Source organism: Schistocerca cancellata, chromosome 2 (assembly GCF_023864275.1).
Source record: "Schistocerca cancellata isolate TAMUIC-IGC-003103 chromosome 2, iqSchCanc2.1, whole genome shotgun sequence".
NCBI lineage: Eukaryota > Metazoa > Arthropoda > Insecta > Orthoptera > Acrididae > Schistocerca > Schistocerca cancellata.
The window spans coordinates 864,806,702-864,833,835 of NC_064627.1; the positions used below are offsets into that span (position 1 = coordinate 864,806,702).

Genomic DNA, 27,134 nt, shown 5'->3' on the forward strand with positions numbered 1-27,134 from the left:
CATTAGGTAATGAATGAATTTGTCATGCAGAAATAATATTTTCCAAAGTATATTGTTTTCTTTTTTCTGACTTTTTTTTAAATTTCTGATGCCGTAGGGCCACCATTCCACCTTATTCTGTTCAGCCTAATTTTCACACAGCTCATTTTACATGAAACGGAACCAAACTAGGTGGAAGCTCAAGAAAAATTAACAAGATTTTTTTTAAAATGTCATCTAGGAGCCATTCTAGGGTGCAAGAGTATTTTGTTAGCTTTGAAGGAGGATTCATCCAAAAGCTCAGCTATGTTTTCATTCCTGTTTACTCGCCCACCAAGCACTCGATGACTCAGTTATGTGGTGAGTTGTTATTTTTACTCCTTCCATTAACTTCTTGTTGTTCCCCCAAAGTTTATCCTGTCAACAGTGTTGTGTGTAATCAAATGTTCTAAGACTGTAATATTACAGGATTTCCATAATTAAAGTTCCATCACCAACAGATAGCACTGTAGGTGTCAGAATATGCACACCAGCAGACATTTGGCACACAACTGTTCCTCAGTTTGTGTCCATGACACCCAACATGATTGTTCCATGAAGAGTCGCATGCTACTGGTAAAGCTCTTTTATAAGAACAGTGATTGTGTGCCAGTAGCCCTGCAGCAGTTCCAGATACTCAAGGGTATGAAAAGACATTGATCTGATGTCTGCTAAGTGATCCAACATCTCTTTAAGATGTGGCCACAGCATTGCTGGAAGGGGGAAGGGGGGGGGGGCAGAGCAGTGGTGTGCTAACATGCAGGGGGAATTGCCGAACACTGGATATGCTTGCGAGCAAGCTGCACAAAATCCTACAAAACATTCTGCATGGCTATCCATAAAAAATCACCCATGTTCAGGAGTTGCTTCTAGCTGACCCAGTGAGACAGAAGTTCACTGTGGAATTTCTTGCTCACAGGGAAGTGGACAATGAATGGCCATGGAACACTCTGACATTGTGTGGACAGACAAAGCCCACTTCCATCTCCAAGGACATGTCAGTATGCAGAATTGCAGAATATGGGCAATGGGAAAACCACACGCACTTCAACCGGTACCACTTCATCCTGCAAAGGTGACGGTTTAGCATGGGTTGATGGCATCATTTATGTATCGTAGGACCATATTTTTTTGAGGAGATGAGTCCTGTGGGCAAATGCTATGAGAGTAATTTTGTGTACCAATGTCATTTCAACACCTCAATAGTGCGGATGTGTGGGTAGGAGCATTTGTATGCAAGATTGCACTGCTCCACACATTGCACAGCAAATAAAGCGGCCGCTGCACAGGCGCTTCGGAAATGGTAGAATTATAAGCCCTCATTTCCCTACAGCCTGGTTGTCCAGGTAACCTGATCTTGATAAAGAAATTGTGTTCAGTGCTCCAGTTATGACTGTACCTGAATGTAAGCTATGCATTGCGCAACGCATTCTGAATGTGATCCCCAAGACACTCTGATCTGTTGTGCGACGTGCTGTTTCTCAATTTCAACTTGTGGTAGAAAAAGATAGACAGCATATTGAACATGTCTTGTGTCTGTCTCATGACAATTAAAAACCATTGTCATTTTGCTTTTTATGCGATTTTTGGCCTTGGGACAGTTATGAACTGATTTTTTTCCCATCGTCTGTGGTATGACCTCACCATGGTGATTGGGCTTGCCTAACAGTGTCACAACTGTTGACTGCTGGAGTTGTGCTGAACACTGAACAATGTTGATGGAGTAATGTGCAACTCAAACCATAGCTGTCATATTATGATTCATCTGTCATTTATAGCTAACCTTATTTTTGTTAAATTTTGTTTTTGTTCCATGACGTTTCCCTCTGTGTCGATAATATGCTGTTCAAATTTGATGTCATTCTGAGCAGTGGTAGACTTTTTACAGTGTTTTGAAACTGGAACTTTAATTATGGGCACCCTGTACACTGCAATGAGTGGAATCACTTTGCACGACTCAGTCAGCCATGAAGAGAAAATGAACTGGCTGTCCCCATACAACCAGGATTCTAGAATATCTTGAGAGAGTGAAAAGTGTAGTTCTTCGAGTCCTCTCGGTGCTCTGCTAGAAATGAAATGCTAACTCTGTGTTTGTATTATTTCTTGCTATAGCTCATCTTACAAAGCAAATTTAAATTACAGCTGTACAGAATCACAATTTTAAAATATATGAAGGTGAAATGCAAACTGTTTTATGAACTAATACTTGAAAAATCATGAAAAAACATCAGTCTTATCAGAAGGGATCTGACACATGAAATCCCCAATAAGTGTCTTCATATGTGTGAATCAGTAAAAATTAATGCTCTGTAATTTATAACAGAATATGTTCATTAAATAAATTTTTCATTAAAATTGATCATTTCTGTTAAAAGAAAATTGTGGCTCCTTTTCTGCTCTCTCTCATATTACCAGCCACTATATTTGAGCTGCTTACTGAATGTTAACTTATCAAGCAATGTATCTTCAGCAGACAAGTTTGTGGTTTGAATTTATAATCTTCTGTGGAAGAAGTTTTCTTATTCACTAATTATCTCTGTAGAAAAATACTGCATCTAAGAATGAAAACACACAACTGTGCTACATATCTTGTCATTAGTTGTTTTTCATATCTTTCCGATCATCACGTTGTAAACTGCATGCCAGCGTACAGGGAGAAGAGATAGCCGTGGAATGTTTGTAGCTTTGTATTTTCTGATTTGTGTTATTCTTTCATTTTGTCTAATTGTTTCATACTGACAGTCAGATTTGTGACACAAATTAATAAAACAAGTTAACTTTGATATATAGTCCATAGAAATAATGCCTGCAGTCAGAAACCATTTGGTGTTTCTATTTCATTGTGATTGACACTATCATTTATGGCTTCAAAGTACACTTCATGTCATGGTACTAGATTGTGCCAGAAGTCCATAGCTTTTTCCTTGAGCCCAGTTTTTAGTTGCATTTCTGATCCAATATCCAAGTAAATTGGCAGTTCCAATGTATAGCTGGTCCAGTTCACGGGTAACAAGGGATCATCTACTGGTGTTGGATGCCTGGAAAACAAGTCAAAACTAGCATCTCTTGTACTGAGAACCATTTTATGTCAAGAGACAAGGACTTTGTAGTGACATCCTTATTTGATTTTTAACAATATAACAATGTTAACTGGAAAATTAATACCAATACTGAAATAGGCAAACTAAATTATACAATGACACATCTTTTGGGACTGACAAAAATAATGTTTTAATGTTGTATTTGCTTTTTGAACTTACACAGCAGCAAGATAAAGCTGACTGAAATTCATTATATTCAGAATGGAGGGACCATGTAATTTAAAGATAAATTAAAAATGAAAAACCTTTAATCCCATTGTCCTCATATTATTTCATGCAGCTGTTTATTCATCTTTTGGTGTGGGAACTTGTACGCTGAGCGGTAACAATTGTGACTGCTCATGAGTAACTAAATTTATTCCATCTTCTGTAGTAAGATTGTCAGAACAGTTCTTCATGATGTCACAATCTACCTCTGCCCATTAAAGAAATGAAATAATGATGCCCAAATTTTGGATTGTGCAAACAGCACTCAAGTGTGTTCTGTATCTGAGTAAAATTTGTCAGCCACATGGTGAATGCTGTATTGAATCAGTGAACTTGAAAGTGTTTGTGCTGTGGATATAAAGGGCAAAAATGAGCCACAAATTGCGGAACAAAAGGTAGCTGCAGCATTAAAAATGCATCATTAAAAACATTCTAATGAAGTTCGAAATGTATTACGCAAGTTAAAGATCAGTGAAAGGTCAAAATGTGTCCTCACAGAAAATAAAGCTACACAAAAAGTAGCATGTTGCTGTATTTCTTCAAGTAACTCAGCCGACAGCCATGGACCCCACCCACCAATAATGTGGTTAAATTAAAGATTACTAGGGGAGAAAATACGAGGGTTGGAACTTTAATAGTGGCAACTATTTATTTACAGCTCATACAGAATAGATACATGTTTCAAAGTTTTTCTTATCTTCAAAGTAGTCACCAGCATTGTGTATAGCCCATTGCCAGCGATGTGGAAGTCGTAGGATACTCTTAGCAGTGTCAGTTGTGTTGACAGTTTCAGCGGTGCGGTCTATTGCCCAACGAATTTGTAGCAGTTCTGAAGCAAATGCCGTGAAGTGTTTCCTTCAGTTTAGAAATAGAGTTGAACTTATGAGGGCTTAAGTCAGGGGAGGTGCAGTAGGTGGTATAGCACTTAGCAGCCCCATCAATCAGACAAATCAGTAACAGCTTGCACTGTACGTGCTTGGGCATTATGCTGCAAAATGATGGTCAGGTCCTGCAGAAAGTGTCATCATTTCTGTCTCTATGCTGTTCATTTTTGGAACACAACATACTACCAGCTTAGAGACAGAAGTGATGACACTTTCTGCAGGATCTGACCACCATTTTGCAGGACAATGCTCAAGCACATACAGTGCAAGCTGTTACTGATTTGTTTGACTGATGAGACTACTAACAAGGGAACCTCCCCATCACACCCCTCTCAGATTTAGTTATGAGTTGGCACAGTGGATAGGCCCTGAAAAACTGAAGACAGATCAATAGAGAAAACACGAAGAAGTTGTGTGAAACTATGAAAAAAATAAGCAAAATATACAAACTGAGTAGTCCATGCGCACAATAGGCAACATCAAAGATAATGGGAGCTCAGGAGTGCCGTGGTCCCGTGGTTAGCATGAGCAGCTGTGCAACGAGAAGTCATTGGTTCAAGCCTTCCCTCGAATGAAAAGTTTAATTTTTTATTTTCAGACAATTATTATCTGTCCGTCCGTCCATCCGATGCAAGGTAACTGCGCAGTAGTATTGGGCAAGGTAGAAGAATCTTTTTACCCATTCGCCAAGTGTACAAGTTAGGTGGGTCGACAACATATTCCTGTCATGTGACACACATGCCTTCACCAGTGTCATATGGAATATATCAGACATGTTTTCCTGTGGAGGAATCGTTTGACCTATGACCTTGCGATCAAATGTTTTTGGTTCCCATTGGAGAGGCACGTCCTTCCATCTACTAATCGCATGGTTTTGCAGTGCGGTCGCAAAACGCAGACATTAAACTTATTACAGTAAACAGAGGCGTCAATGAACGAACAGACAGATCATAACTTTAAAAAAAAGGGAACTTTTCACTCGAGGGGAGACTTGAACCAAGGACCTTTCGTTCCGCAGCTGCTCACATTAACCACAGGACCGCAGCGCTCCTGAGCTCACATTATCCTTGATGTTGCTTATCTTGTGCATGGACTACTCAGTTTGTATATTTTGCTTATTTTTTTCATAGTTCCGCACAACTTCTTCCTGTTTTCTCGATTGATCTGTGTTCAGTTTTTCAAGGCCTATCCACTGTGTCAACTTATAACTAAATCTGAGGGGGGTGTGATGGGGAGGTTCCCTTGTAAGTGCTATACCACCTACTGTACTCCCCTGACTTAAGTCCTCGTGAGTTCAACTCAATTTCTAAACTGAAGGAAACACTTCACATCATTCCCTTCAGAACTGCTACAACTTCGTCGGGCAATAGACCATGCCACTCGAACTGTCAACACAACTGGCACTGCTAAGAGTATCCTACGACTTCCACATCACTGGCAACGGGTTATACACAATACTAGTGACTACTCTGAAGGTCAGTAAAACTTTGAAACATGTACCTATGTTGTATGAGCTGTAAATAAATAGTTGCCTCTATTTTAAAGTTCCAGCCCTCATTAATTTATGACACAGTATGACAAAAAGAAGGGAGGCCTCAAGCAATTATCTGTTTGGTATTGGAAGTAAGTGTGAAAGGAAAAAAATTGTAAGGGTAGACCAAGGCTTAACTATGCTAAATAGTTTCAAATGGATATAGGTTGCAGTAGTTATGCAGAGATAAAGGATCTAGCTCAGGATAGAGTAGTTTGGAGGGCTGCATCAAATCAATCTTTGGACTAAAGACCAGAACAACAAAAATTATTTATTACTCACCCAGTCTTCGCAAAGTTGGTCCACATCTTTACAAGTCTTGCTCCAGTTACTGCCCCATTAGATCCATGTGGCAGAGCCCAAGAGAAGAATAGGTATGGTAGATCATCTGCATGTGAAGCCCCTAAAGAAGACAAGCTATGTGCGAGAACATAAAAAAATGAACATCTCTATTGCATGAAAAATTAATTAATGGCTACTCTTGTTCCTAATGCAGAATCATGCATACTGATAACACTATTGCTTCAATAAATAAAAAGACTTAGCAGAATTACTTCACTCAGATTAAATGGAGGTAATAAAGGGGAGTGAAATAAGTTGAATGCAATCAAATCCAATCAGAAATACCACAAAAACAATTTAAAGAATACCTTGCAACATGCAAACATATGTGCCAGACTAATTTCCAAACCGAAATATACTTATAGCTAACTGCTCTGCCACAGTGGTAACATTGGTTCCCCATCAGATCACTGAAGTTAGTCGCAGTTGGGCTGGGCTAACACTTGGATGGATGACCATCCAGTCTGCGGAGTGCTGTTGGCAAGCAGGGTGCACTCAGCCCTTGTGAGGCAAACTGAGGAGCTACTTGACTGATAAGTAGCTACTCTGGTCTTGTAAACTGATATACAGCCAGGAGAGCAGTGTGCTGATCACATGCCTCTTCATATCCACATCCAGTGGTGTCTGTGCGCTGAAGATGACATGACAGCTGGCCGGTACCGTTGGGCCTTCGTGGGCTGTTCAGGTGGAGTTTACTTTAGTTTTAGTTTTTAAATCTGCTTATAATGAGCTGTTGCCTTAACAAATCAAGCTCTCTGAGCAAGCTCCAGGTGTAATCCAAAGGTCAGTAACATTTTCCTTTTATTTCTCTGAATTAATAGCAGCCTGACACACATTTATATTCATCATAACTAATACGAAGGGCTGATATGACTGTTATGACAAAAATATTAATGACCTTCAGCAAAACGTAGAGGTATGCACTGAAATTTCTGAAACACACACACTTCAGAATGGGGAAAATGCACCAGAAATACAGCAAACACTAGTTTAAAAAGAACAAACCAATTTAAAACAGAAACTTTTTAGAAGACCGAAACACTGCTACCCATTTCTGATGTTGGTTGTAAAAATTGAACATTAATGACTATTAATCTTGTCTTTTACAATATATTACTAAATACACTGACAGAAATTGAAAGTGGTGCACCGTGATGCTCCCACCAGTAAGATATTTATCAAACTTGTGGAGATGTTCATTACGTAACATGTAGTATATGATGTCCATCATCAATATCAGTTTGGAGGTGTGACCCCAAAATGACACGAATCCACTACTGTATTCATTGTGGCTTGGAAGCCAACAGCCTCCAGATCTCATCTTGAGAAATTTGTTATTTTCTTGAAATGCAAGCTGTGCAATTTCAGGATATTGCTGGCTGAAGCGTGTATTACCATACCATCACATCCCAGGCATATGCTTTGGGTGATAAAGCGACGGTGGCTGGGAGGGGGGGATGCAGTGCAGAGAGACCAAATCCGTACATTCCTCAAGGCATTTGCGGTGTGACCTTCGGTTTGGCCTCTTGCATTATCCTGCTGGAATATGATATTTGGTACCCTGGTCGATAAGGACATGACAACTGTTCTTCTCACATAATGGTGAGGATTCATCTTCCCTCCAACAATTACTGAATCGGTTGTGTTGTCTTATTCGCATCATGATTCCAAACATGCGTCTTGAGAATCACTGTTGCCTGAGACCTTTCACCAGATTGTTTCTGGATATCACTCTGACCGTCATAAACAGAAGCAAGACTCCTTGCTGAACACTACAAAAAGCCACTCAGTGTTCCAGTTGACTCTGGCTGTACATTGAGTAATTATCTGTTGTCTGTGATGTGGTAACAGTTGTAAACAGTGCATGCACAAACAGACCTGACCTAATCAACCAGATCAGTATAGTGTGTCATGTCATCATAATAATTTTGGTTAGTAAAGTTAAAACATGAGTCAAGGAGGCTAAGAGGGTATTTCTGCTCTGTAGAGCTCATAGACAGTTGTTAGTATCCCACTTAGACAATGAATTGACATCATTTAATTCCAATACAGTGGACACAGAGGAATTATGGGCAAAGTTTAAACTGATTATAAATCATACCCTGGAGACGTTTGCACAGAGTAAGTGATGGAGGATGGAAAAGACCTGCCATGGTTTAACAACCTAATTCGAAAAATGCTGACGATGCAAAGGTTCAAAAGAGGATGTGCAAATGGTGACAGGCAAAAGTTAATAGAAATTCATGTGTCAGTAAAAAAATTGATGCACAAAGCATACAGCAACTTCCACCATCGTCTCTTAGCAATACAGCTTGCTGAGAACACAAAAAATTCCTAGTCTTGCATAAAATCACTAAGGGGGCTAAGGCTTCCATCCAGTCACTTGCTGACCAGTCTGTTGTGGCAGTAGAAGATAACAAAAGTAAAGCCAAAGTTTTAAACTTTGCATTTAAGAAATCGTTTCTGCAGGAGAACTGTACTAACGTATCATTGTTCGACCAAAGCACAGGCTCTTGTATGGAGGATATAGTAATAAGCATCCCTGCTGTAGAGAAACAACTGAAAGAGTTGAAAGCAAACAACTCAGCAGGTCCTGATGGAATCCGAATTTAGTGTTACAAAGAGTACTCCACAGCATCGGCCTCTTACTTAGCTTGGATTTATCATGAATCTCTTATCCTCCTTGCATATAAGAACGGTAAAAGAATAGACCCACAAAATTATAGACAAATGTCTTTAAAATTGGTCTGTTGCAGAATATTTGAACATATTCTCAGTTTGAATGTAATAAATTTCTTTGAGAAGGAAAAGCTTCTGTCCAAGATCAGCATGGTTTTAGAAAGCATTGCTGAAGTGATACTCTGTTTCCCCTTTTCTCATATGAGATCCTGCAAACTGTGGATGATGTGCAGCAGGTGGAGTCCATGATCCTAGATTTCCATAAATCATTTGACACAGTGCTGACTTAAACTTTTAACTGCTCTGGACATGTTAACGGATGTGCCTTTGTACCTGTCCCTGTCTCTGTGTGCTCTGAACATGTTCACGCGTGCCACCAGTCCTTCTACCTGATACTCTCAACGTATCTGCACTCACACAATTCAGTATATGTAGGAATCACTTTTTGAATACTGAAAATAAGTTCACATAAGGATTAAATTTTAAACTACATGTTCCACAGGCATGGGAATACTGGAGTATCACCTGCAATGTTCGGCAAGGAGCTTACGGTATTGACACTTGCTCTTTGTGACAGTGAATTTTCCAAAATTCTGTGGAATAGATACCTTCCTCTCATCAGTGAAATAATTGTTTTCTAGACTGAAAATGTTCTCTCTACTGTACATGATACACTCCTGGAAATTGAAATAAGAACACCGTGAATTCATTGTCCCAGGAAGGGGAAACTTTATTGACACATTCCTGGGGTCAGATACATCACATGATCACACTGACAGAACCACAGGCACATAGACACAGGCAACAGAGCATGCACAATGTCAGCACTAGTACAGTGTATATCCACCTTTCGCAGCAATGCAGGCTGCTATTCTCCCATGGAGACGATCGTAGAGATGCTGGATGTAGTCCTGTGGAACGGCTTGCCATGCCATTTCCACCTGGCGCCTCAGTTGGACCAGCGTTCGTGCTGGACGTGCAGACCGCTTGAGACGACGCTTAATCCAGTCCCAAACATGCTCAATGGGGGACAGATCCGGAGATCTTGCTGGCCAGGGTAGTTGACTTACACCTTCTAGAGCACGTTGGGTGGCACGGGATACATGCGGACGTGCATTGTCCTGTTGGAACAGCAAGTTCCCTTGCCGGTCTAGGAATGGTAGAACGATGGGTTCGATGACGGTTTGGATGTACCGTGCACTATTCAGTGTCCCCTCGACGATCACCAGTGGTGTACGGCCAGTGTAGGAGATCGCTCCCCACACCATGATGCCGGGTGTTGGCCCTGTGTGCCTCGGTCGTATGCAGTCCTGATTGTGGCGCTCACCTGCACGGCGCCAAACACGCATACGACCATGATTGGCACCAAGGCAGAAGCGACTCTCATCGCTGAAGACGACACGTCTCCATTCGTCCCTCCATTCACGCCTGTCGCGACACCACTGGAGGCGGGCTGCACGATGTTGGGGCGTGAGCGGAAGACGGCCTAACGGTGTGCGCGACCGTAGCCCAGCTTCATGGAGACGGTTGCGAATGGTCCTCGCCGATACCCCAGGAGCAACAGTGTCCCTAATTTGCTGGGAAGTGGCGGTGCGGTCCCCTACGGCACTGCGTAGGATCCTACGGTCTTGGCGTGCATCCGTGCGTCGCTGCGGTCCGGTTCCAGGTCGACGGGCACGTGCACCTTCCGCCGACCACTGGCGACAACATCGATGTACTGTGGAGACCTCACGCCCCACGTGTTGAGCAATTCGGCGGTATGTCCACCCGGCCTCCCGCATGCCCACTATACGCCCTCGCTCAAAGTCCGTCAACTGCACATACGGTTCACGTCCACGCTGTCGCGGCATGCTACCAGTGTTAAAGACTGCGATGGAGCTCCGTATGCCACGGCAAACTGGCTGACACTGACGGCGGCGGTGCACAAATGCTGCGCAGCTAGCGCCACTTGACGGCCAACACCGCGGTTCCTGGTGTGTCCGCTGTGCCGTGCGTGTGATCATTGCTTGTACAGCCCTCTCACAGTGTCCGGAGCAAGTATGGTGGGTCTGACACACCGGTGTAAATGTGTTCTTTTTTCCATTTCCAGGAGTGTATTAGGAGGTAGAATTTCAGTGTGGCAGTGTTGCTAGGAGAGTATTCCTCCAAACATTTCTCTAAATTCCCCAACAGCACTGAGTTGACTACACAGATGAAAAACAGCCCAATTTGCCTTTCATGGTATGAGAAAGGGATCACTTGAATGTGCTATGTTACTAATGATGTATATTTTCCATCACGGTCCATAGCTCGTGGTCTTGCGGTAGTGTTCTCGCTTCACGCGGACGGGGTCCCGGGTTTGATTCCCGGTGGAGTCAGGGATTTTCTCTGCCTCGAGATGACTGGGTTTTGTGTCTTTCATCATCATTGACTCACAAGTCACCAAAGTGGCGTCAACTAAAAGGGACTTGCAACATTGCGGCTGAACTCCACCGCATGGGGCCTCCCAGCCAACAATGTCATAAGATCATTTTCATTCTTTTTTTTTTTCCATCACAAAGCGTCCATATGGGTATAACGTACACTATGTGATCAAAAGTATCCAGGCATCCCCAAATACATACATTTTTCATATAAGGTGCATTGTGCTGCCACCTACTGCCAGGTACTCCATATCAGTGACCTTAGTAGTTATTAGACATCGTAAGAGATCAGAATGGGACACATACAGGCCGACCTCATCTGTTGGCTGACAGAGACCGCCAACAGTTGAAGAGGGTTGTAATGTGTAATAGGCAGACATCTATGCAGACCATCACACAGAAATTCCAAACTGCATCACGATCCACTGCAAATACTATGACAGTTACGCAGAAGGTGAGAAAACTTGGATTTCATGGTGGAGCGGCTGCTCATAAGCCACACATCGCACCGGTAAACGCCGAACAATGCCTCGCTTGGTGTAAAGAGCGTAAACATTGGACAATTGAACAGTGGAAAAACATTGTGTGGAGTGACAAATCACGGTATACAATGTGGTTATCCGATGGTAGGGTGTGGGTATGGCAAATGCCCAGTGAACGTCATCTGCCAACGTGTGTAGTACCAACAGTAAAATTCAGAGGTGGTGGTGTTATGGTGTGGTTGTGTTTTTCCAGGAGGGGGCTTGCACCCCTTGTTTTGCATGGCACTATCACAGCACAGGCCTACGTTGATGTTCTAAGCACCTTCTTGCTTCCCACTGTTGAAGAGCAGTTCGGGGATGGCAATTGCATCTTTCAACATGATCAAGCACCTGTTCATAATGCAAGGCCTGTGACAGAATGGTTACACAACAACATCCCTGTAATGGACTGGCCTGCACAGCGTCCTGATCTGTATCCTATAGAACACCTTTGGGATGTTTTGGAACTCCGACTCCGTGCCAGGCCTCACTGGCCAACATCGATACCTCTACTCAGCGCACCACTCTGTGAAGAAAGCACTGCCGTTACCCAAAAAACCTTCCAGCACCTGGTTGAATGTATGCCTGCGAGAGTGGAAGCTGTCATCAAGGCTAAGGGTGGGCCAACACCATATTGAATTCCAGCATAACCGATGGAGGACACCACGAAATTGTAAGTTGTTTTCAGCCAGGTGTCCAGATACTTTTGATCACATAGTGTATGTACTGTTACCTCAAGAGACCATACAAATTTCAAATGCAAGGGAAAAAGCTTGTTTACACACATACTTTATTAAAGTAATATACGAGAAACTAGTCATTTCCTTATGGACTCCTTTTCACGCACATGCAAATGAACTTAAACAAATGTCTCTACATGAATCCAGGAATAGTAATATGCAACATGTATGTAACACTTCCTCTGGAGACAATAAAAGCAGATGTGGTGTTATTGCTGCAACAGAATTTTTTATCAAGTTTTATATGTAAAGCAGGTAGTATTTGTGAAGTCTCATGATTTTATTCGAAATATGCGAGCAGAATGTGCCTTGTGTACAGGAACTGGACAAAAATATTTAAATGCCACAAGAAATGCAATGCTTGAACATAATTTCAGATGATAGCCAAGCCTGCAAGTATGCTGTTGTATTCGACAACAAAGGGCAACTTATGGAGTGTCCTCAGTATTTTGTAAGGGTCAGTCTCAGTCCGAACAGTATTCTGTTTGGTGCATTATGACTGAGCTAAGTGAATTCAAATGTGAGCAAATTACTGGTGAACATATGGTGGGGTGTTTCCATAACCAAGGTAGTCGAAATGTTTGGTCTTTCAAGAGGTACCATACTGAAGATTTATATTACTTACAGGGAAAGCCGAAAAAAGTGGCATACAGTGATCATCACAGATGGTCACTGAAGAGGGTTGTGATGAAAAATAACAGGATGACAGCTGCAAAAGTCACTGCAGAACTGTGAACCCTGTCAGCACCAAAACAACATGAAAGGAGCTCCATAAGCTGGAAATTGCACGGTGAGCTGGAATTCAAAAACTAGTCATCAGTGAAGCAAACGCCCATAACAGGAAAATGTGGTGACAAATCCATAAAACCAGGACTCTGGAGCAATGGAAGAAAGTCATTTCATGGGATTAATCGTGTTTCACATTATTTCAACCTTATGTGCAAGTTTACATCTGGTCTACGATGCAGACTGCTTGCTGCCAAGGGTGAAACATGGTGGGGGGTTCAGTGATGATTTGAGCAACCATATCATGGTATTCCATGAGTTCCATGCTTACCATGGAAGGTCCCATTACTGCCAAGGATTATGTGACCATTTTGGCTAATTCTGCCCATCCCAAGGTGCAATATTTGTTCCCCAGTGTTGATGCTGTGTTTGTTCAAAGCGAAGGGGCCTCTGTTCACACAGCTCACATCATCCAGGACTGGTTTTTGTGAGCACGAGAATCGATTGTCACATCTCCCCTGGCCACTACAGTCACTAGATCTCAATACTGTTGAGCATTTGTGGTCTATTCTGGAGGGAATGGAGGTAATCACTATCCATGTCAATCATTGTTACCTTAACTTGCCACTATCTGGCAGGTAGAGTGGTATTAGGTACCCTCGAAAACCATACGGGACCTGTCTTTATCCACTCCAGGACAAGTGGAAGCTGTTTTGAGTGCCAACTGTTTCCCTACAGTGTATTATCATACTTTTATTATTGTGATTAGTAATTTTTATCATTGTGTTTTTGGTATTTCCATATTTTTGTCCACCCCTTGTATGTTATACATAAATTATTTGAAAATGTAAAAATGCAGTTTTTGATTAAAAATTGCATCAAAGGGGTACTTATTGCTAAAAGTGCCTGCTTTATTCCTCAGTGATGGTACGTCATGTCATATGCTTTAGCCCCACTATGGTGGCTCTGTAAAGATCACTGGTACGCAGGCTGTGATCATGGTGATGCACGCATACTGTGTGGGCTGATAGATTACTTTTGTGCATTCACAAGCCACTCTGAGTATAACACTTGTGTTTTGAAGCCTATGTTTGCATTTGAAGATGGCTTTAGGGGAATAATACCTTGATTCTGGAGATCAGTAATTTCTGGGCAGCAGTATGGCCACACAAAATCAAATCTCCGGAATGAATATTCACTTTGAAATGGAGTGTACACTGATCTGGAACTTCCTGGCAGATTAAAACTGTAAGACAGACTGGGATTCAAATGCAGAATCTTTGTTTTTTGTAGGAAAATGCCCTACTGATCAAACTATTTGTAGATTACACTCTATGTCTGGCCAGCTCAGTCAGTGGTGAGCATTTGCTTGCAAAAGGCAATGGTTATGGATTTGAGTCATTGTGCAGTGTACAATTTTAATCTTTCAGGAAGTTTTAAATCTGGCAGTGGAAAGTCCAGTATGGAGTAACAACGATATGGGAAGGGTAAACTGCTGATCGCCAAATAGAGGAAGTTTGGAATCACAGATAGGCACAATGAAAAAGACTGCTGGAAATATTTCAGCTTTCAAGCAAAGTTTTTTTTTTTTTTCAGAAGTAGAAAACGCCACAATAACACAAGCACAACTCATACACCCATGGCCACTATCGCCACCAGGTGCTAAGATCAGACTGTGTCTGATGTGAGCAGCAACCTAGCTGGGGTGGGCAGTGAGGGTAATGAAGAAACATTTTGTGGAGAGGGGGAGGGATACCAGGATAGGGGTGGAGGAAGATGCTAGTGTTTCCTCTGGGAGTGTGCAGAGACATGGATGCATTGTCAGCTGCAGCAGGCAGATGATGTGCTTTGCTGGTGCTGTACATTTCAGAGATTTCGATCAAGGTAAACTTATGCTGCAGAGTTCTTTGGCACGCCAGTGCAGAAGTGTGCACAGAATAAGCTAAGTGAAAAATCCGTGCAATACGCACATTTATTTGTATATTAAAGCCGACTTAGGAATTTTACCCCTGTATGAGACCGCTTGTACAAGATCATCACCTGACTTAAAGTTCTAGATTCGCATATTTTACTGTTCTTGTCACTTTTACATAATTATTCATTGATTGTATCAGTACCTATTTGTATTGTGATATACTGTGAAATTTCAAATATTCATGAGTGCCACGATAACCTATAGTACTGTTATTGACAGTCGTAGACTTAAACTAAATTGTGCTCTTTTAAAATCTGTGAGAACAGTAGGCCTATCCTCATTTTTAAAAAAATCTTCCTCTAATTTCTTTGTAGAATTATATGAGAAATTGGTTAGTTTAAGAATTTTTAGATGCTTATAAAACTGTTGTGGTCCTCATGTCAGCCAAAGAGCACATCACCCGTGAGTTACACTGTATATCAACAATGCAAATAAATGCTGGTACAATGGGATATACCCTCTACCATGCACCTTACTGTGGCTTGCAGAGTATAGATGTACGAGGTGCATTCAAGTTCTAAGGCCTCCGATTTTTTTTCTCCGGACTGGAAAGAGAGAGAAACATGTGCATTGTTTTAAAATGAGGCCGCGTTCATTGTCAATACGTCCCAGAGATGGCAGCACCGTACGGCAGATGGAATTTGACCACCAGCGGTGAGAATGAGAACTGTTTTAAATACTTACTCACCTGAAATGGCTCCTAGTGACTTTTGGCTTTTTCCAACAATGAAAGACACTATCCGTGGCTGCACATTCACCAGCCGTGCAGCTGGCCGGAGTGGCTGTGCGGTTCTAGGCGCTACAGTCTGGAACAGAGCGACCGCTACGGTCGCAGGTTCGAATCCTGCCTGGGGCATGGCTGTGTGTGATGTCCTTAGGTTAGTTAGGTTTAATTAGTTCTAAGTTCTAGGCGACTGATGACCTCAGAAGTTAAGTCGCATAGTGCTCAGAGCCATTTGAACCATTTTTGAACCAGCCGTGCTGCTATTGCCTCAGCAATTTTCCAGTGGTCAAAACAGACTCCTAAAGAAGCCTTTGCCGCTGCCATGGAATCATGGCGTCAGCGTTGTGAAAAATGTGTACGTCTGCAGGGCGATTACGTCGAGAAGTAACGCCAGTTTCATCGATTTCGGGTGAGTAGTTAATTAGAAAAAAAATCGGAGGCCTTAGAACTTGAATGCACCTCGTAGTTGCAAATGTAGATATATTTTCGTAAGTTGCCAAATGAGTGTTTTGGATACGTAATTTATTTCATAGCAAATGAGCATTTGTGGTTCACAGTTCAGCCCAAGAACACATCACCCCTGAATTTCACTGCATATCAATGCAAATAAATATGTGTTTTTGAAAATTTTTGGAAGCTACCAGTGACCTTCGCAAAATCTACTAGCAGTTTGCAGCAAATCGGAGTTTGTGATTTAGTTACTGTAGCACCTTTTCTAACTAATATATTGAGTCACATACATTTTCCCTTTAAAGAGGAGTAGCTCTATATATTATCTGCATTTATCATAAATTACCTCTGTTTTTGAGTTTGCCAACAACTCTAATTAACATCAAAACGTTTCAGGAAACTAGTAATTTTTACCAGAGGCTTTTGTGTTGCCTCAACAGAAATCTCGGAAAGATAATCAGCAGGCTTAATTTAAAGTTTTTCGTTCACTGCCTTGCAATACATTGCACCAGTCAAAATGCAGCCCCACTGTGAATGCTACTCTCAAACACAGGATGAGTTGTTTTACATTCATAAGAAACTGGAAATTTTCCTGACTACTATCAAATGATTGGCATCTGAGTGTTGTGTACCTGTGATACCTGTACCAGAGATATCCAGGTACTATCCTCTCCTGTAGACCATATCTCCTCTGCAGAAAGTACAAGATCTGTTATCACCCATCTACTTGACTGTGTGTGGCATGCCTATGGTAGATCTATGTGTCCTGTAAAGGGTGGACAGGGACCAGGGAGGGCTCAGGATGGTGTACTGATCCCCTTCCCAACGAGTTTGAGGTGCTTTCTTCACTGAAAATGAAACTGAGTCAGTGTTTTGGGGAAACTTGTTTTGTGTGGCGTTATGAGGAGGCAAACATGAAAGGGTAGGGGTCTGTTAATCGTTGGCAGTTCAGATGTATGGTGTATGTTTGTACCTTTTAGGGAAATGGCCACTAGGGACAGGAAAGGTCACAAGGTGCACTCAGTGTGTGTGCCTAGGGGCCTCATTCAACATGTTGAGACTATTCCAACAACCACTGAAGGAATGGTGTGCAACCAGCTGCATATTTTGGCACACGTTGGAACAAGTGATGCCTGTCATCTGGGCTCCGAGGTCATTCCAGTGACTGGCAGAGATTGTTGAGAAGAATAGCCTTGCGTGTGGAGTTTCAATGAAGCTCACAATTTACAGCATTTTCCGCAGAACTGATTGTAGCCCTTTGGTTCTGAGTTGAGTGGAAGGACTGAACCAGAAACTTCAAAAGTTCTTTGACAAACAAGGGAGTGACTTCCAGGACTTGGGCCTTAGGGTCGAGAACTGTACGGTCCACATAAATAGGTCAGGTGTACACTAGACATCAGAGGCTCTTACTCAGGTATTTGACTGTGTGTAGGGTGCACACGAGCATTTTTTAGCTTAGGTGACTCCATCCAATGTAGGTAATTACAGCCATAGGAATCCCAGAAGTACCAATGTAAGATCAAAAGAAATGCCACCCACTGGTGAGAGTATTAGAATCCTAATGTAAACTGCCGAAGCATTCACAGCAAAGTGCCAGAGTTTGAAGCACTCATGAAAAGCAGTGAAGCTCCTATAATACTAGGTACAGAAAGCTGATTGAAACCTGAAATTGATAGCAGTGAGATTTTTTGGGGAAAATTTAAGTGTATATCAACAGGATAGGCAAATGTGAAATGGCGTATTTGTTACAGTAGACAAGAAACTCAAATCCACAGAGATAAGAATTGAAGCTGCATGTGATATTGTTTGGACATGACTCAGTATCAGGGATGGGCATAAAATAATAATTGTATCATTCTATCGCCTAGTAGACTCATCTCCTGATGTAACCAAAAACTTTAGAGAAAACCTTAGTTCATTTGTACATTAGGTAACGTAACTGTAATAATCAGTGGAGACTTGAATCATCCAATAATTAATTGGGAAAATTACAGTTTTGTTAGTGGTGGGAATGATAAGACATCCTGTGAAACTTTACTAAATGCCTTCTCAGAAAGCTACCAAGAACAGACAGTTAGGAACACCACACGTGATGGAAATATATTGGATCTAATGACAACAAGCCGACCTGATTTCTTTGAGGATGTTCACATTGAAACTGGTGTAGCAATGAACATTACCAAAGTACGAAGGGCAACTAAAACAAGCAAAAAGATATATACCTTCCATAAACTGGATAAAAAATCAGTAGGTCATATCTCAACAAGGAACTTGAAACTTCCAGCACAGGGCAGGATCGTGTAGAGGAGCTCTGACTCATGTTGAAAAGAATAGTAGACTATCCACTGCATAGATATGTACTGAGTAGAACAGTTCATAATGAGAGGGAACCTCCATGGTATACTATCACTGTAAAGAAATTTCTAAAGAAACAGAGATTACTGCGTAATATGTGTAAAATAAATCATGATGCTATAGAAAGAGAAATGCTGAATGAAACGCATTTGACTACCAAGAAAGCAATGCATGATGCATTCAGTGACTACTACAGCAGAATATTGTCAAGTAATCTTACACAGAACCTGGAGAAATTCTGATGGTATGTAAAGGCTGTTAGTGGCATCAAAGTTAGTGTCCAGCCCCTAGCAAATGAGACACGAACTGAAATTGAGGTTATCAAAGCAAAAGCTGAAATGCTTAACCCCATCTTCAAATGTTCCTTTACAAAGGAAAATCCAGGAGAATTGCCCCAATTTGAAACTTATGCCATTGGAAAGATGAATGAAATAAGTATTAGTGTCAGTGGTATTGAGAAACAGCTGATATATTTAAAACTGAACAAAGCTCCGGCCTTTGATGGAATCCCTGTCTATTCTATACTGAATTTGCAGCTGAGTTAACCCCTCTTATAACTATAATCTATTGTAGATCCCTCAAACAAAAAACTGTGCTAACTTCTTCGAAAAAAGTGCAGGTCACACATTTCTACAAGGAGGGTGATGGATGTGATCCTCAAAACTACCATCCAATGTGCTTGATATCGATTCGTTGTAGAATCTTAGAACATATTCTGAGCTCAAATATAATGAGGTACCTTGAACAGAATGACCAACCCACATGGATTTCGGAAACATCAATCATGTGAAACTCAACTTGAACTTTTCTCACATGGCATACTGAAAGCTCTGGATCAATGCAACCAGGTAGATGCAGTTTATCATGATTTCTGAAAAATATTTGACTCAGTACCACACCTATGCTTATTGTCAAAATTACGATTATATGGGGTATCATGTGAAATTTGTGACTGGACTGAGGATGTTTTGGCAGAGAGGACCCAGCATGTTACTTCGGGTGTGTCCTAGGGAAGTGTGTTGGGACCCTTAATGTTCATGTTTTATATTAATGACCCTCAGACAATATTAATAGTAAAATCAGGCTTTTTGCAGATGATGCAGTTATATATAATGCAAAAATATCTGAAAGAAACTGCGTGAATTTTCAATCAATTCTTGATAAGATTTCAATGTAGTGCAGAGATTGGAAAATTGCTCTAAATGTTCGGAAATGTAAAACTGTGCACTTCACAAAACGAAAAAATGTAGTATCCTATAACTATAATATCAGTGAGCCACTGTTGGAATTGCCAACTCATACAAATACCAGGGTGTAACACTTTGTAGGGATATGAAATGGAATGATCATATAGGTTCAGTCATTGGTAAAGCAGGTGGCAGACTTTGATTTATTGATAGAATATACTGGGAAAGAGCAGTCAGTCTACAAAGGAGACTGCTTACAAATCACTCATGCTACCAGTTTTAGAATGTTGCTCAAGTGTGTTGGACCTGTACCAGATAGGAATGACAGGGGATGTTGAACACTTACAGAGAAGAACAGCATGAATGGTCACAGGTTTGTTTAACCTATGGAAGAGATACTGAAGGAACTGAACTGGAGGGCTCATGAAGGTGGACATAAACTGTCCAGAGAAAATATATTAATGAAATTTCAAGAGCAGATTTTAAGTGATTTCTCTAGAAATGTACTACAATCCTCTATATATAACTCACATGGGGATCATGAGGATAAGATTAGAATAATTACTGCATTCACAGAGGCATTCAATCAATCATTCTTCCCACACACTGTACATGAATGGAACAGGAAGAAACACTAATATCAGGTACAATGGGAAGCACCCTCTGCCATTCACCTCATTGTGGTTTACAGAGTATACATGTAGATGTAGATGGTGGAGTTAGGATAGGGCTGCTAGGTACAGTATTGGGAGGCTGTGCTGGCGATGTGAGGAAGTGTTGGTGGTGGTGTTGGGGGGGAGGGGGGGGGGGCAGGTGGAGGTAGTGAAGGGAGAGAAGCAGAGGTGGGGAAAGGACTGTGTAGGTGCATTGGTGGGGTAGAAGGCGTGTATAGTACTGGACTGGGAGCATGGAAGCGGTTAGGGAGGTGGAAGACACAGACTAGCAACGGTTGAGGCCAGGGGGGTTATGAGAATGGAGGATATGTTGTAGGCAGGGTTTCCACCTGTGCAATTCAGGAAAACTGGTGTTAGTGGGAGGGTTCCAGCTGGCACAAGCTATGAAACAGTTTTTAAATTGAAGCACATAGTGGTTCAGCTGTCTCTTGGCCACAGTTTGTTGGCCATTTGTGCAGACAGTTAGTTTTTATGTCCATGCAGAATGCAGCACAGTGGTTGCATTTATTAGGTTGGAGGTGCCTGGGACAGGATTGGAGGAGGTTTTAATGAGAGGATATATAGGGCAGGCCTTGCATCTAGGTCTATCTGACGACAAAGGAATATTCCTCTAGTGACTCAATACCAACCAGATACTCCATTAACAGTAAACTGTCACTATACCACTTAATAATATCTGTGGCTACAGCAGGCACATTTAACATAATAAATCTGAAAGACAGCAGATACTTTCAAAAAGTTGGTCCTATTTCAATGAATGTACAAGGTGCGACAATAAAGTAATGGGACTGATGTGGGAAAAAAAAAAAAAGTTGCTTACTGTTTTAGTCAAGTTTAGTGTTGTCTCCTTCAAAGTAGTTCCCTAGTAGATCATTATCATGATGCAGAATCCAATTATCAGCAATGTTGGCACGGACATGAAGAACTCTTTTACGAAGTCTTTCTAAAATTTCTTTCTAGTAATTTTGGTTAACTGTTTGTGCAGGAGGCACCCACTCTTAATGAACAATTCCCTTGGAATCAAAGAAGCACACAAGCATGCATTTCACTTTCGACTTTGACATGCGAGCTTTCTTGGACTGGGTGATCCCTTTCAACACCATTGCGAACTTCGGCGTTTTGTCTCTGGATCGTACTGAAAAAACCAACTTTCATCACCACTGATAACACGGCTCAACAATTCTGTATTGATTTCCATTTGCTCTAACAGACTGGCTGCCACATTTTTCCGTGTTTGTCGCTGTTGTGGTGTGAGATTTTTGGGGACCATTTTTGCACAAATCTTTCTCATACCAAGATCTTCAGTTATTATTAGACGAACCATTTCTCGATTGATGTTCAGTTCTTCTGCAATAATTTTCATGGATAATCTTCGATCAGATGGTATGAGTTCATGCACCCTGGCCAAGTTGGCATCCATCCACGAGGTTGATAGTCGCCCACTGCGCTCTTCATCTTCAACATTCATTTTGCTTTCACTAGACATTTTATGCCAATGAAAAACTTGATTGGAAAAAAGGATTGGAAAAGGGCACAGGTCACCCCGTTTTCAAGAAGGGACGTCGAACAGATGTGCAGAACTATAGACCTATATCTCTAACGTCGATCAGTTGTAGAATTTTGGAACACGTATTGTGTTCGAGTATAATGACTTTTCTGGAGACTAGAAATCTACTCTGTAGGAATCAGCATGGGTTTCGAAAAAGACGGTCATGTGAAACCCAGCTCGCGCTATTCGGCCACGAGACTCAGAGGGCCGTAGACACGGGTTCCCAGGTAGATGCCGTGTTTCTTGACTTCCGCAAGGCATTCGATACAGTTCCCCACAGTCGTTTAATGAACAAAGTAAGAGCATATGGACTATCAGACCAATTGTGTGATTGGATTGAGGAGTTCCTAAATAACAGGACGCAGCGTGTCATTCTCAATGGAGTCTTCCGAAGTAAGAGTGATTTCAGGTGTGCCGCAGGGGAGTGTCATAGGACCGTTGCTATTCACAATATACATAAATGACCTGGTGGATGACATCGGAAGTTCACTGAGGCTTTTTGCAGATGATGCTGTGGTGTATCGAGAGGTTGTAACAATGGAAAATTGTACTGAAATGCAGGAGGATCTGCAGCGAATTGACGCATGGTGCAGGGAATGGCAATTGAATCTCAATGTAGACAAGTGTAATGTGCTGCGAATACACAGAAAGATAGATCCTTTATCATTTAGCTACAAAATAGCAGGTCAGCAACTGGAAGCAGTTAATACCATAAATTATCTGGGAGTACGCATTAGGAGTGATTTAAAATGGAATGATCATATAATGTTGATCGTTGGTAAAGCAGATGCCAGACTGAGATTCATTGGAAGAATCCTAAGGAAATGCAATACGAAAACAAAGGAAGTAGGTTACAGTACGCTTGTTCGCCCACTGCTTGAATACTGCTCAGCAGTGTGGGATCCGTACCAGATAGGGGTGATAGAAGATATAGAGAAGATCCAACAGAGAGCTGCGCGCTTCGTTACAGGATCATTTAGTAATCGCGAAAGTGTTACGGAGATGATAGATAAACTCCAGTGGAAGACTCTGCATGAGAGACGCTCAGTAGCTCGGTACGGGCTTTTGTCAAAGTTTCGAGAACATACCTTCACCGAAGAGTCAAGCAGTATATTGCTCCCTCCTACGTATATCTTGCGAAGAGACCATGAGGATAAAATCAGAGAGATTGGAGCCCACGCAGAGGCATACCGACAATCCTTCTTTCCACGAACAATACGAGACTGGAATAGAAGGGAGAACTGATAGAGGTACTCAAGGGACCCTCCGCCACACACCGTCAGGTGGCTTGCGGAGTATGGATGTAGATGTAGATTTATCGCAAAAAGAAATGGAATACTGTTGCGCAATATTATGCGGTTCCATTTCCATGACGAAAGACACAAACACGTGTTAACTTATTACTGCACAACTCATGACTGAGCAGTTGCATCGATGTGCCGCTTGGACTAGAAGTAGCTTATAGGCCAAGGTCAAAAATATTGTGCCTATGCAAGCCTGCAGGGTTGCCATGTCTTGAAAAGAAAATCAGTCTCATTACTTTATTGTTGCACCTCGTATAATGGTAACGATCTCACACGCTAGAGCAATATTTCGGGATAGGCTGTGCAATGTTTCGCCAGCATTGTCCTTTAGACACTTGTAGTATGTTTACAATATCCTATCAGTGAACTGAAGATTGCTCACCTGCTTTGCATACAACTGAGCCACAACATATCCCCATAATTGTTACATCCAGGAATTTGTATGGCGTGACTGGTCTCACTCATGACCAATTGATATTGTTGTCATAGGGTGCTACATTCCTGCATTTTGTGAAGTGCGAAGTTTTATGTTTCAGAACCTTTAAATCAAACCATTGTTTACATCTTTCTGAAATGTTGTCATGATCTGACAGAATATCTGCTTAGCTTTTTTTGGTCAGTACTTCATTATAGATAACTGAATCATCTACAAAAATATTGTGCTTACCTGCCACATCATTAATATACAACCTAGACAGCAAAGATTCCAATACATTTCTCTAGACACCCATTAAATTAATAACACATCTGTTGAGTCTCCATTCAAGACATCATGCTGCATCCTCCCTACAAAGAAATCCTGATTTCAGTCATGAATTACACTTTATACCCAATATGCAGTAAACCATGTCAGTATCTTCCGTAAAATTTTCCGGAGATAAAATAGTCCCCCAATTGGATCTCTGGGTGGGGACCGCAAAAGATACAGACAACATGAAGGAAGAGAATCCCAATTTTAACATAGGCACTTGGAATGTGAGAACACTGCTTCAGTGTAGCAAGCTAGAAAATGTAAAACTTGAAATGGAACAACTGGAAATCGATATCCAAGGCATATCGAAGATGAGATGGCCCCAACCAGGTGATTTCTGGTCTGGAGAATACAGAGTCATTCACACCAGAACTGACCAGGATAGATCAGGAGTGGGAGGAGTTGGAATAATTTTGAGGAAAAACTATGGCTCATGTGTCAAGGGATATGTGCAACATAGCTCTCGAACAATATTAGTCAAACTTGAAACTAAACCAAAGGACACTGTGATAATACAAATATACATGCCAACATCCAAAGAAGAAGATGCAGTCATTGACGAAATATACGAAGAAATGGACTGGAATGCAATTGTGGGTGAAGAACTGGAGGAAGGAATTGTTGGCAAATATGGACTTGGAAGAAGAAATGAAAGAGGAGATCGACTAATCGAGTTCTGCTTGAGGAACCAATTAGTTGTTGCAAACACACTTTTCCAGCATCACAAATGAAGAAGATACACATGGAAGGCCCCTGGAGACCTAAGGAGACAACAGATTGATTACATTCTAGTGAAAGCACGTTTTAGGAACCAGATAAAAGATTGCAGGAGCTATCCATCTGCAGGCATAGGCAGTGATCATAACCTGGTCCTGATGAAAAGTTCACGGAGATTCAAAGATTCAAGAAAAAGACAGTAAAACTTAAATGGGAACTAGAAAAACTGAAAACTGAGGGACTGGCAAAGCGCTATGCTCATGAAACCGACAACCTAGCTGAGAATTTTCAACATGGTGGAGTAAATGAAGATTGGGATCAAATTAAATCTGGTATATACAAAGTAGCAGAAAAGATAGTTGGAAGAACTGAACCCAAAAACAAGAGGAAATGGATTACAGCAGGAGATTATACGAAAATGCAACTGATGAACAAGGAAAAGCTGAATACAGGAGACTAAGGAATTTAGTTAATAGAGAAGCTAGGAAAGCAAAAGAAAATTTTCTTGAAGAAATGTGCAGAGAAGTGGAAGAAAATATGCAAAACGGAAGAACTGATTTAGCCTACAGAACAACAAATCAATTTTTTAACAAACGTAAAACAACACTCTCAGGCACAATAGAAAATAAAGAGGGGAAGATGCTGTTTGGTGAAGGCATGGTGAAGAGATGGAAAGAATACATAGAGGAGTTGTATGCTGGAACACCTCTTTCAGAGAAAGTAATAGGAAGAGAAGAGCAAGTAGACGAAGATGCAAGGGAGATGACATTCTGCAAGAATAATTTGACAGAGCTCTAAAAGAACTATGGGACAACAAAGCAATGGGTATTGATGACATCCCTGCAGAACTAATAAAGTATGCTGGTGACAGCATGAAAATGATGCAGCTCAAACTTATTAGGTCCATCTATAACACAGGAGAGATACTGACAGACTTCCAGAAATGTATCATTGTTCCTATACCAAAAAAGGCAGCAGCTACAAAATGCAAACAGTACTGAACTCTAAGCCTAATATCACATGCACCAAAAATTCTCATAAAAATAGTTCTGAAGAGAATTGAAGAGAAGGTGGAGGATATGCTGAGTGAAGATCAGTTTGGTTTCAGAAGGGGATTGGGAACAAGAGAGGTGATTCTGGCACTGAGACTCGTTATCAAAAAGCAATTACAGAAAAATGAACCAACTTATATTGCCTTTGTGGACATGGAAAAGGCATTTGATAATGTTATCTGGCAAGAGGTGTTCTGAGTGCTGAGGAAAAGTGGGATAAAGTACAAAGGCATCTGTGTGAAACTCAGTTTCTATAAGAATGAGATGGCAGTGATTAGGAACTGTCATCAGTAACAAGAAGCAAATATTAGAAAAGGGGTAAGGCAAGGATGTGCTCTCTCTCCTCTTATATTCAATACTTACATCCAGGAAGCTATAGACCAAGTTCAAGAAATTGCTGAGGTAGGGATCAAAATTAATGGGCAGAAGATAGACACGCTACGCTATGCAGATGATATTGCTATAGTCATGGAGACAAAAGAAGATCTAGAGGAAGTTCTCAGAACAATGGAAAAAATTCTATGCAATCATTATGGAATGAGAATAAACAAGAAAAAGACTAAAGTGATGGTATGCAGTACAGGAGCAGAATATGAACCTCTGAGAATGAGAATTGGAAGAGAGGAGCTGGACGTGTTAGATGAATTTACTTACCTGGGAAGCAAAATCACAAGAGATGGTAGAAGCCAGAAAGAAATTGCGACCAGAATACAAAAGGCCAAAATTGCATTTAATTGGAGAAGGAACTTACTCACCAGCAACATCAGTCTGACAATAAGGAAACGTATCATGAAAGTTTTCATTTGGAGTGTGGCCCTATGCGGATGTGAAACTTGGACAGTTGGAAGAGAAGAGAGAAGACGGCTAGAGGCCCTGGAAATGTGGTGCTATAGAAGGATGACGAAGATCAGCTGGAGAGACAGAGTAACAAATGAAGAAGTGCTTAGAAGAGTACAGGAAACCAGATCTCTGTGGAGGCACATCCAAACAACAAGAGACAAACTTGTAGGGCACATCCTATAACACAACAACATCATTGGAACAATAGCAGAAGGAGCTATTGAGGGAAGGATTCTTGGTGGGCTAAGGGATTTTCTCTGCCTCGTGATGACTGGGTGTTGTGTGATGTCCTTAGGTTAGTTAGGTTGAAGTAGTTCTAAGTTCTAGGGGACTGATGACCATAGATGTTAAGTCCCATAGTGCTCAGAGCCATTTGAACCATTTTTAGCTATTAAGGGAAGGAAT

General features: G+C 41.4%; 1 protein-coding gene across 1 annotated transcript in view; it reads right to left on the reverse strand.

Moving 5' to 3' along the window:
- Positions 1 to 2,702: 2,702 nt before the first annotated feature.
- Positions 2,703 to 27,134, reverse strand: part of LOC126162810 (esterase FE4-like) — a 312,964-nt gene continuing 288,532 nt past the window's right edge. Inside the window, exons 10-11 of the mRNA XM_049919555.1 lie at positions 6,024 to 6,144; positions 2,703 to 3,056 (exon numbers count right to left, since the gene is read on the reverse strand). Of these exons, the coding sequence (XP_049775512.1) occupies positions 2,903 to 3,056; positions 6,024 to 6,144 (275 nt within the window). The 3' untranslated portion in view covers positions 2,703 to 2,902. The remainder of the gene's footprint in view (positions 3,057 to 6,023; positions 6,145 to 27,134) is intronic.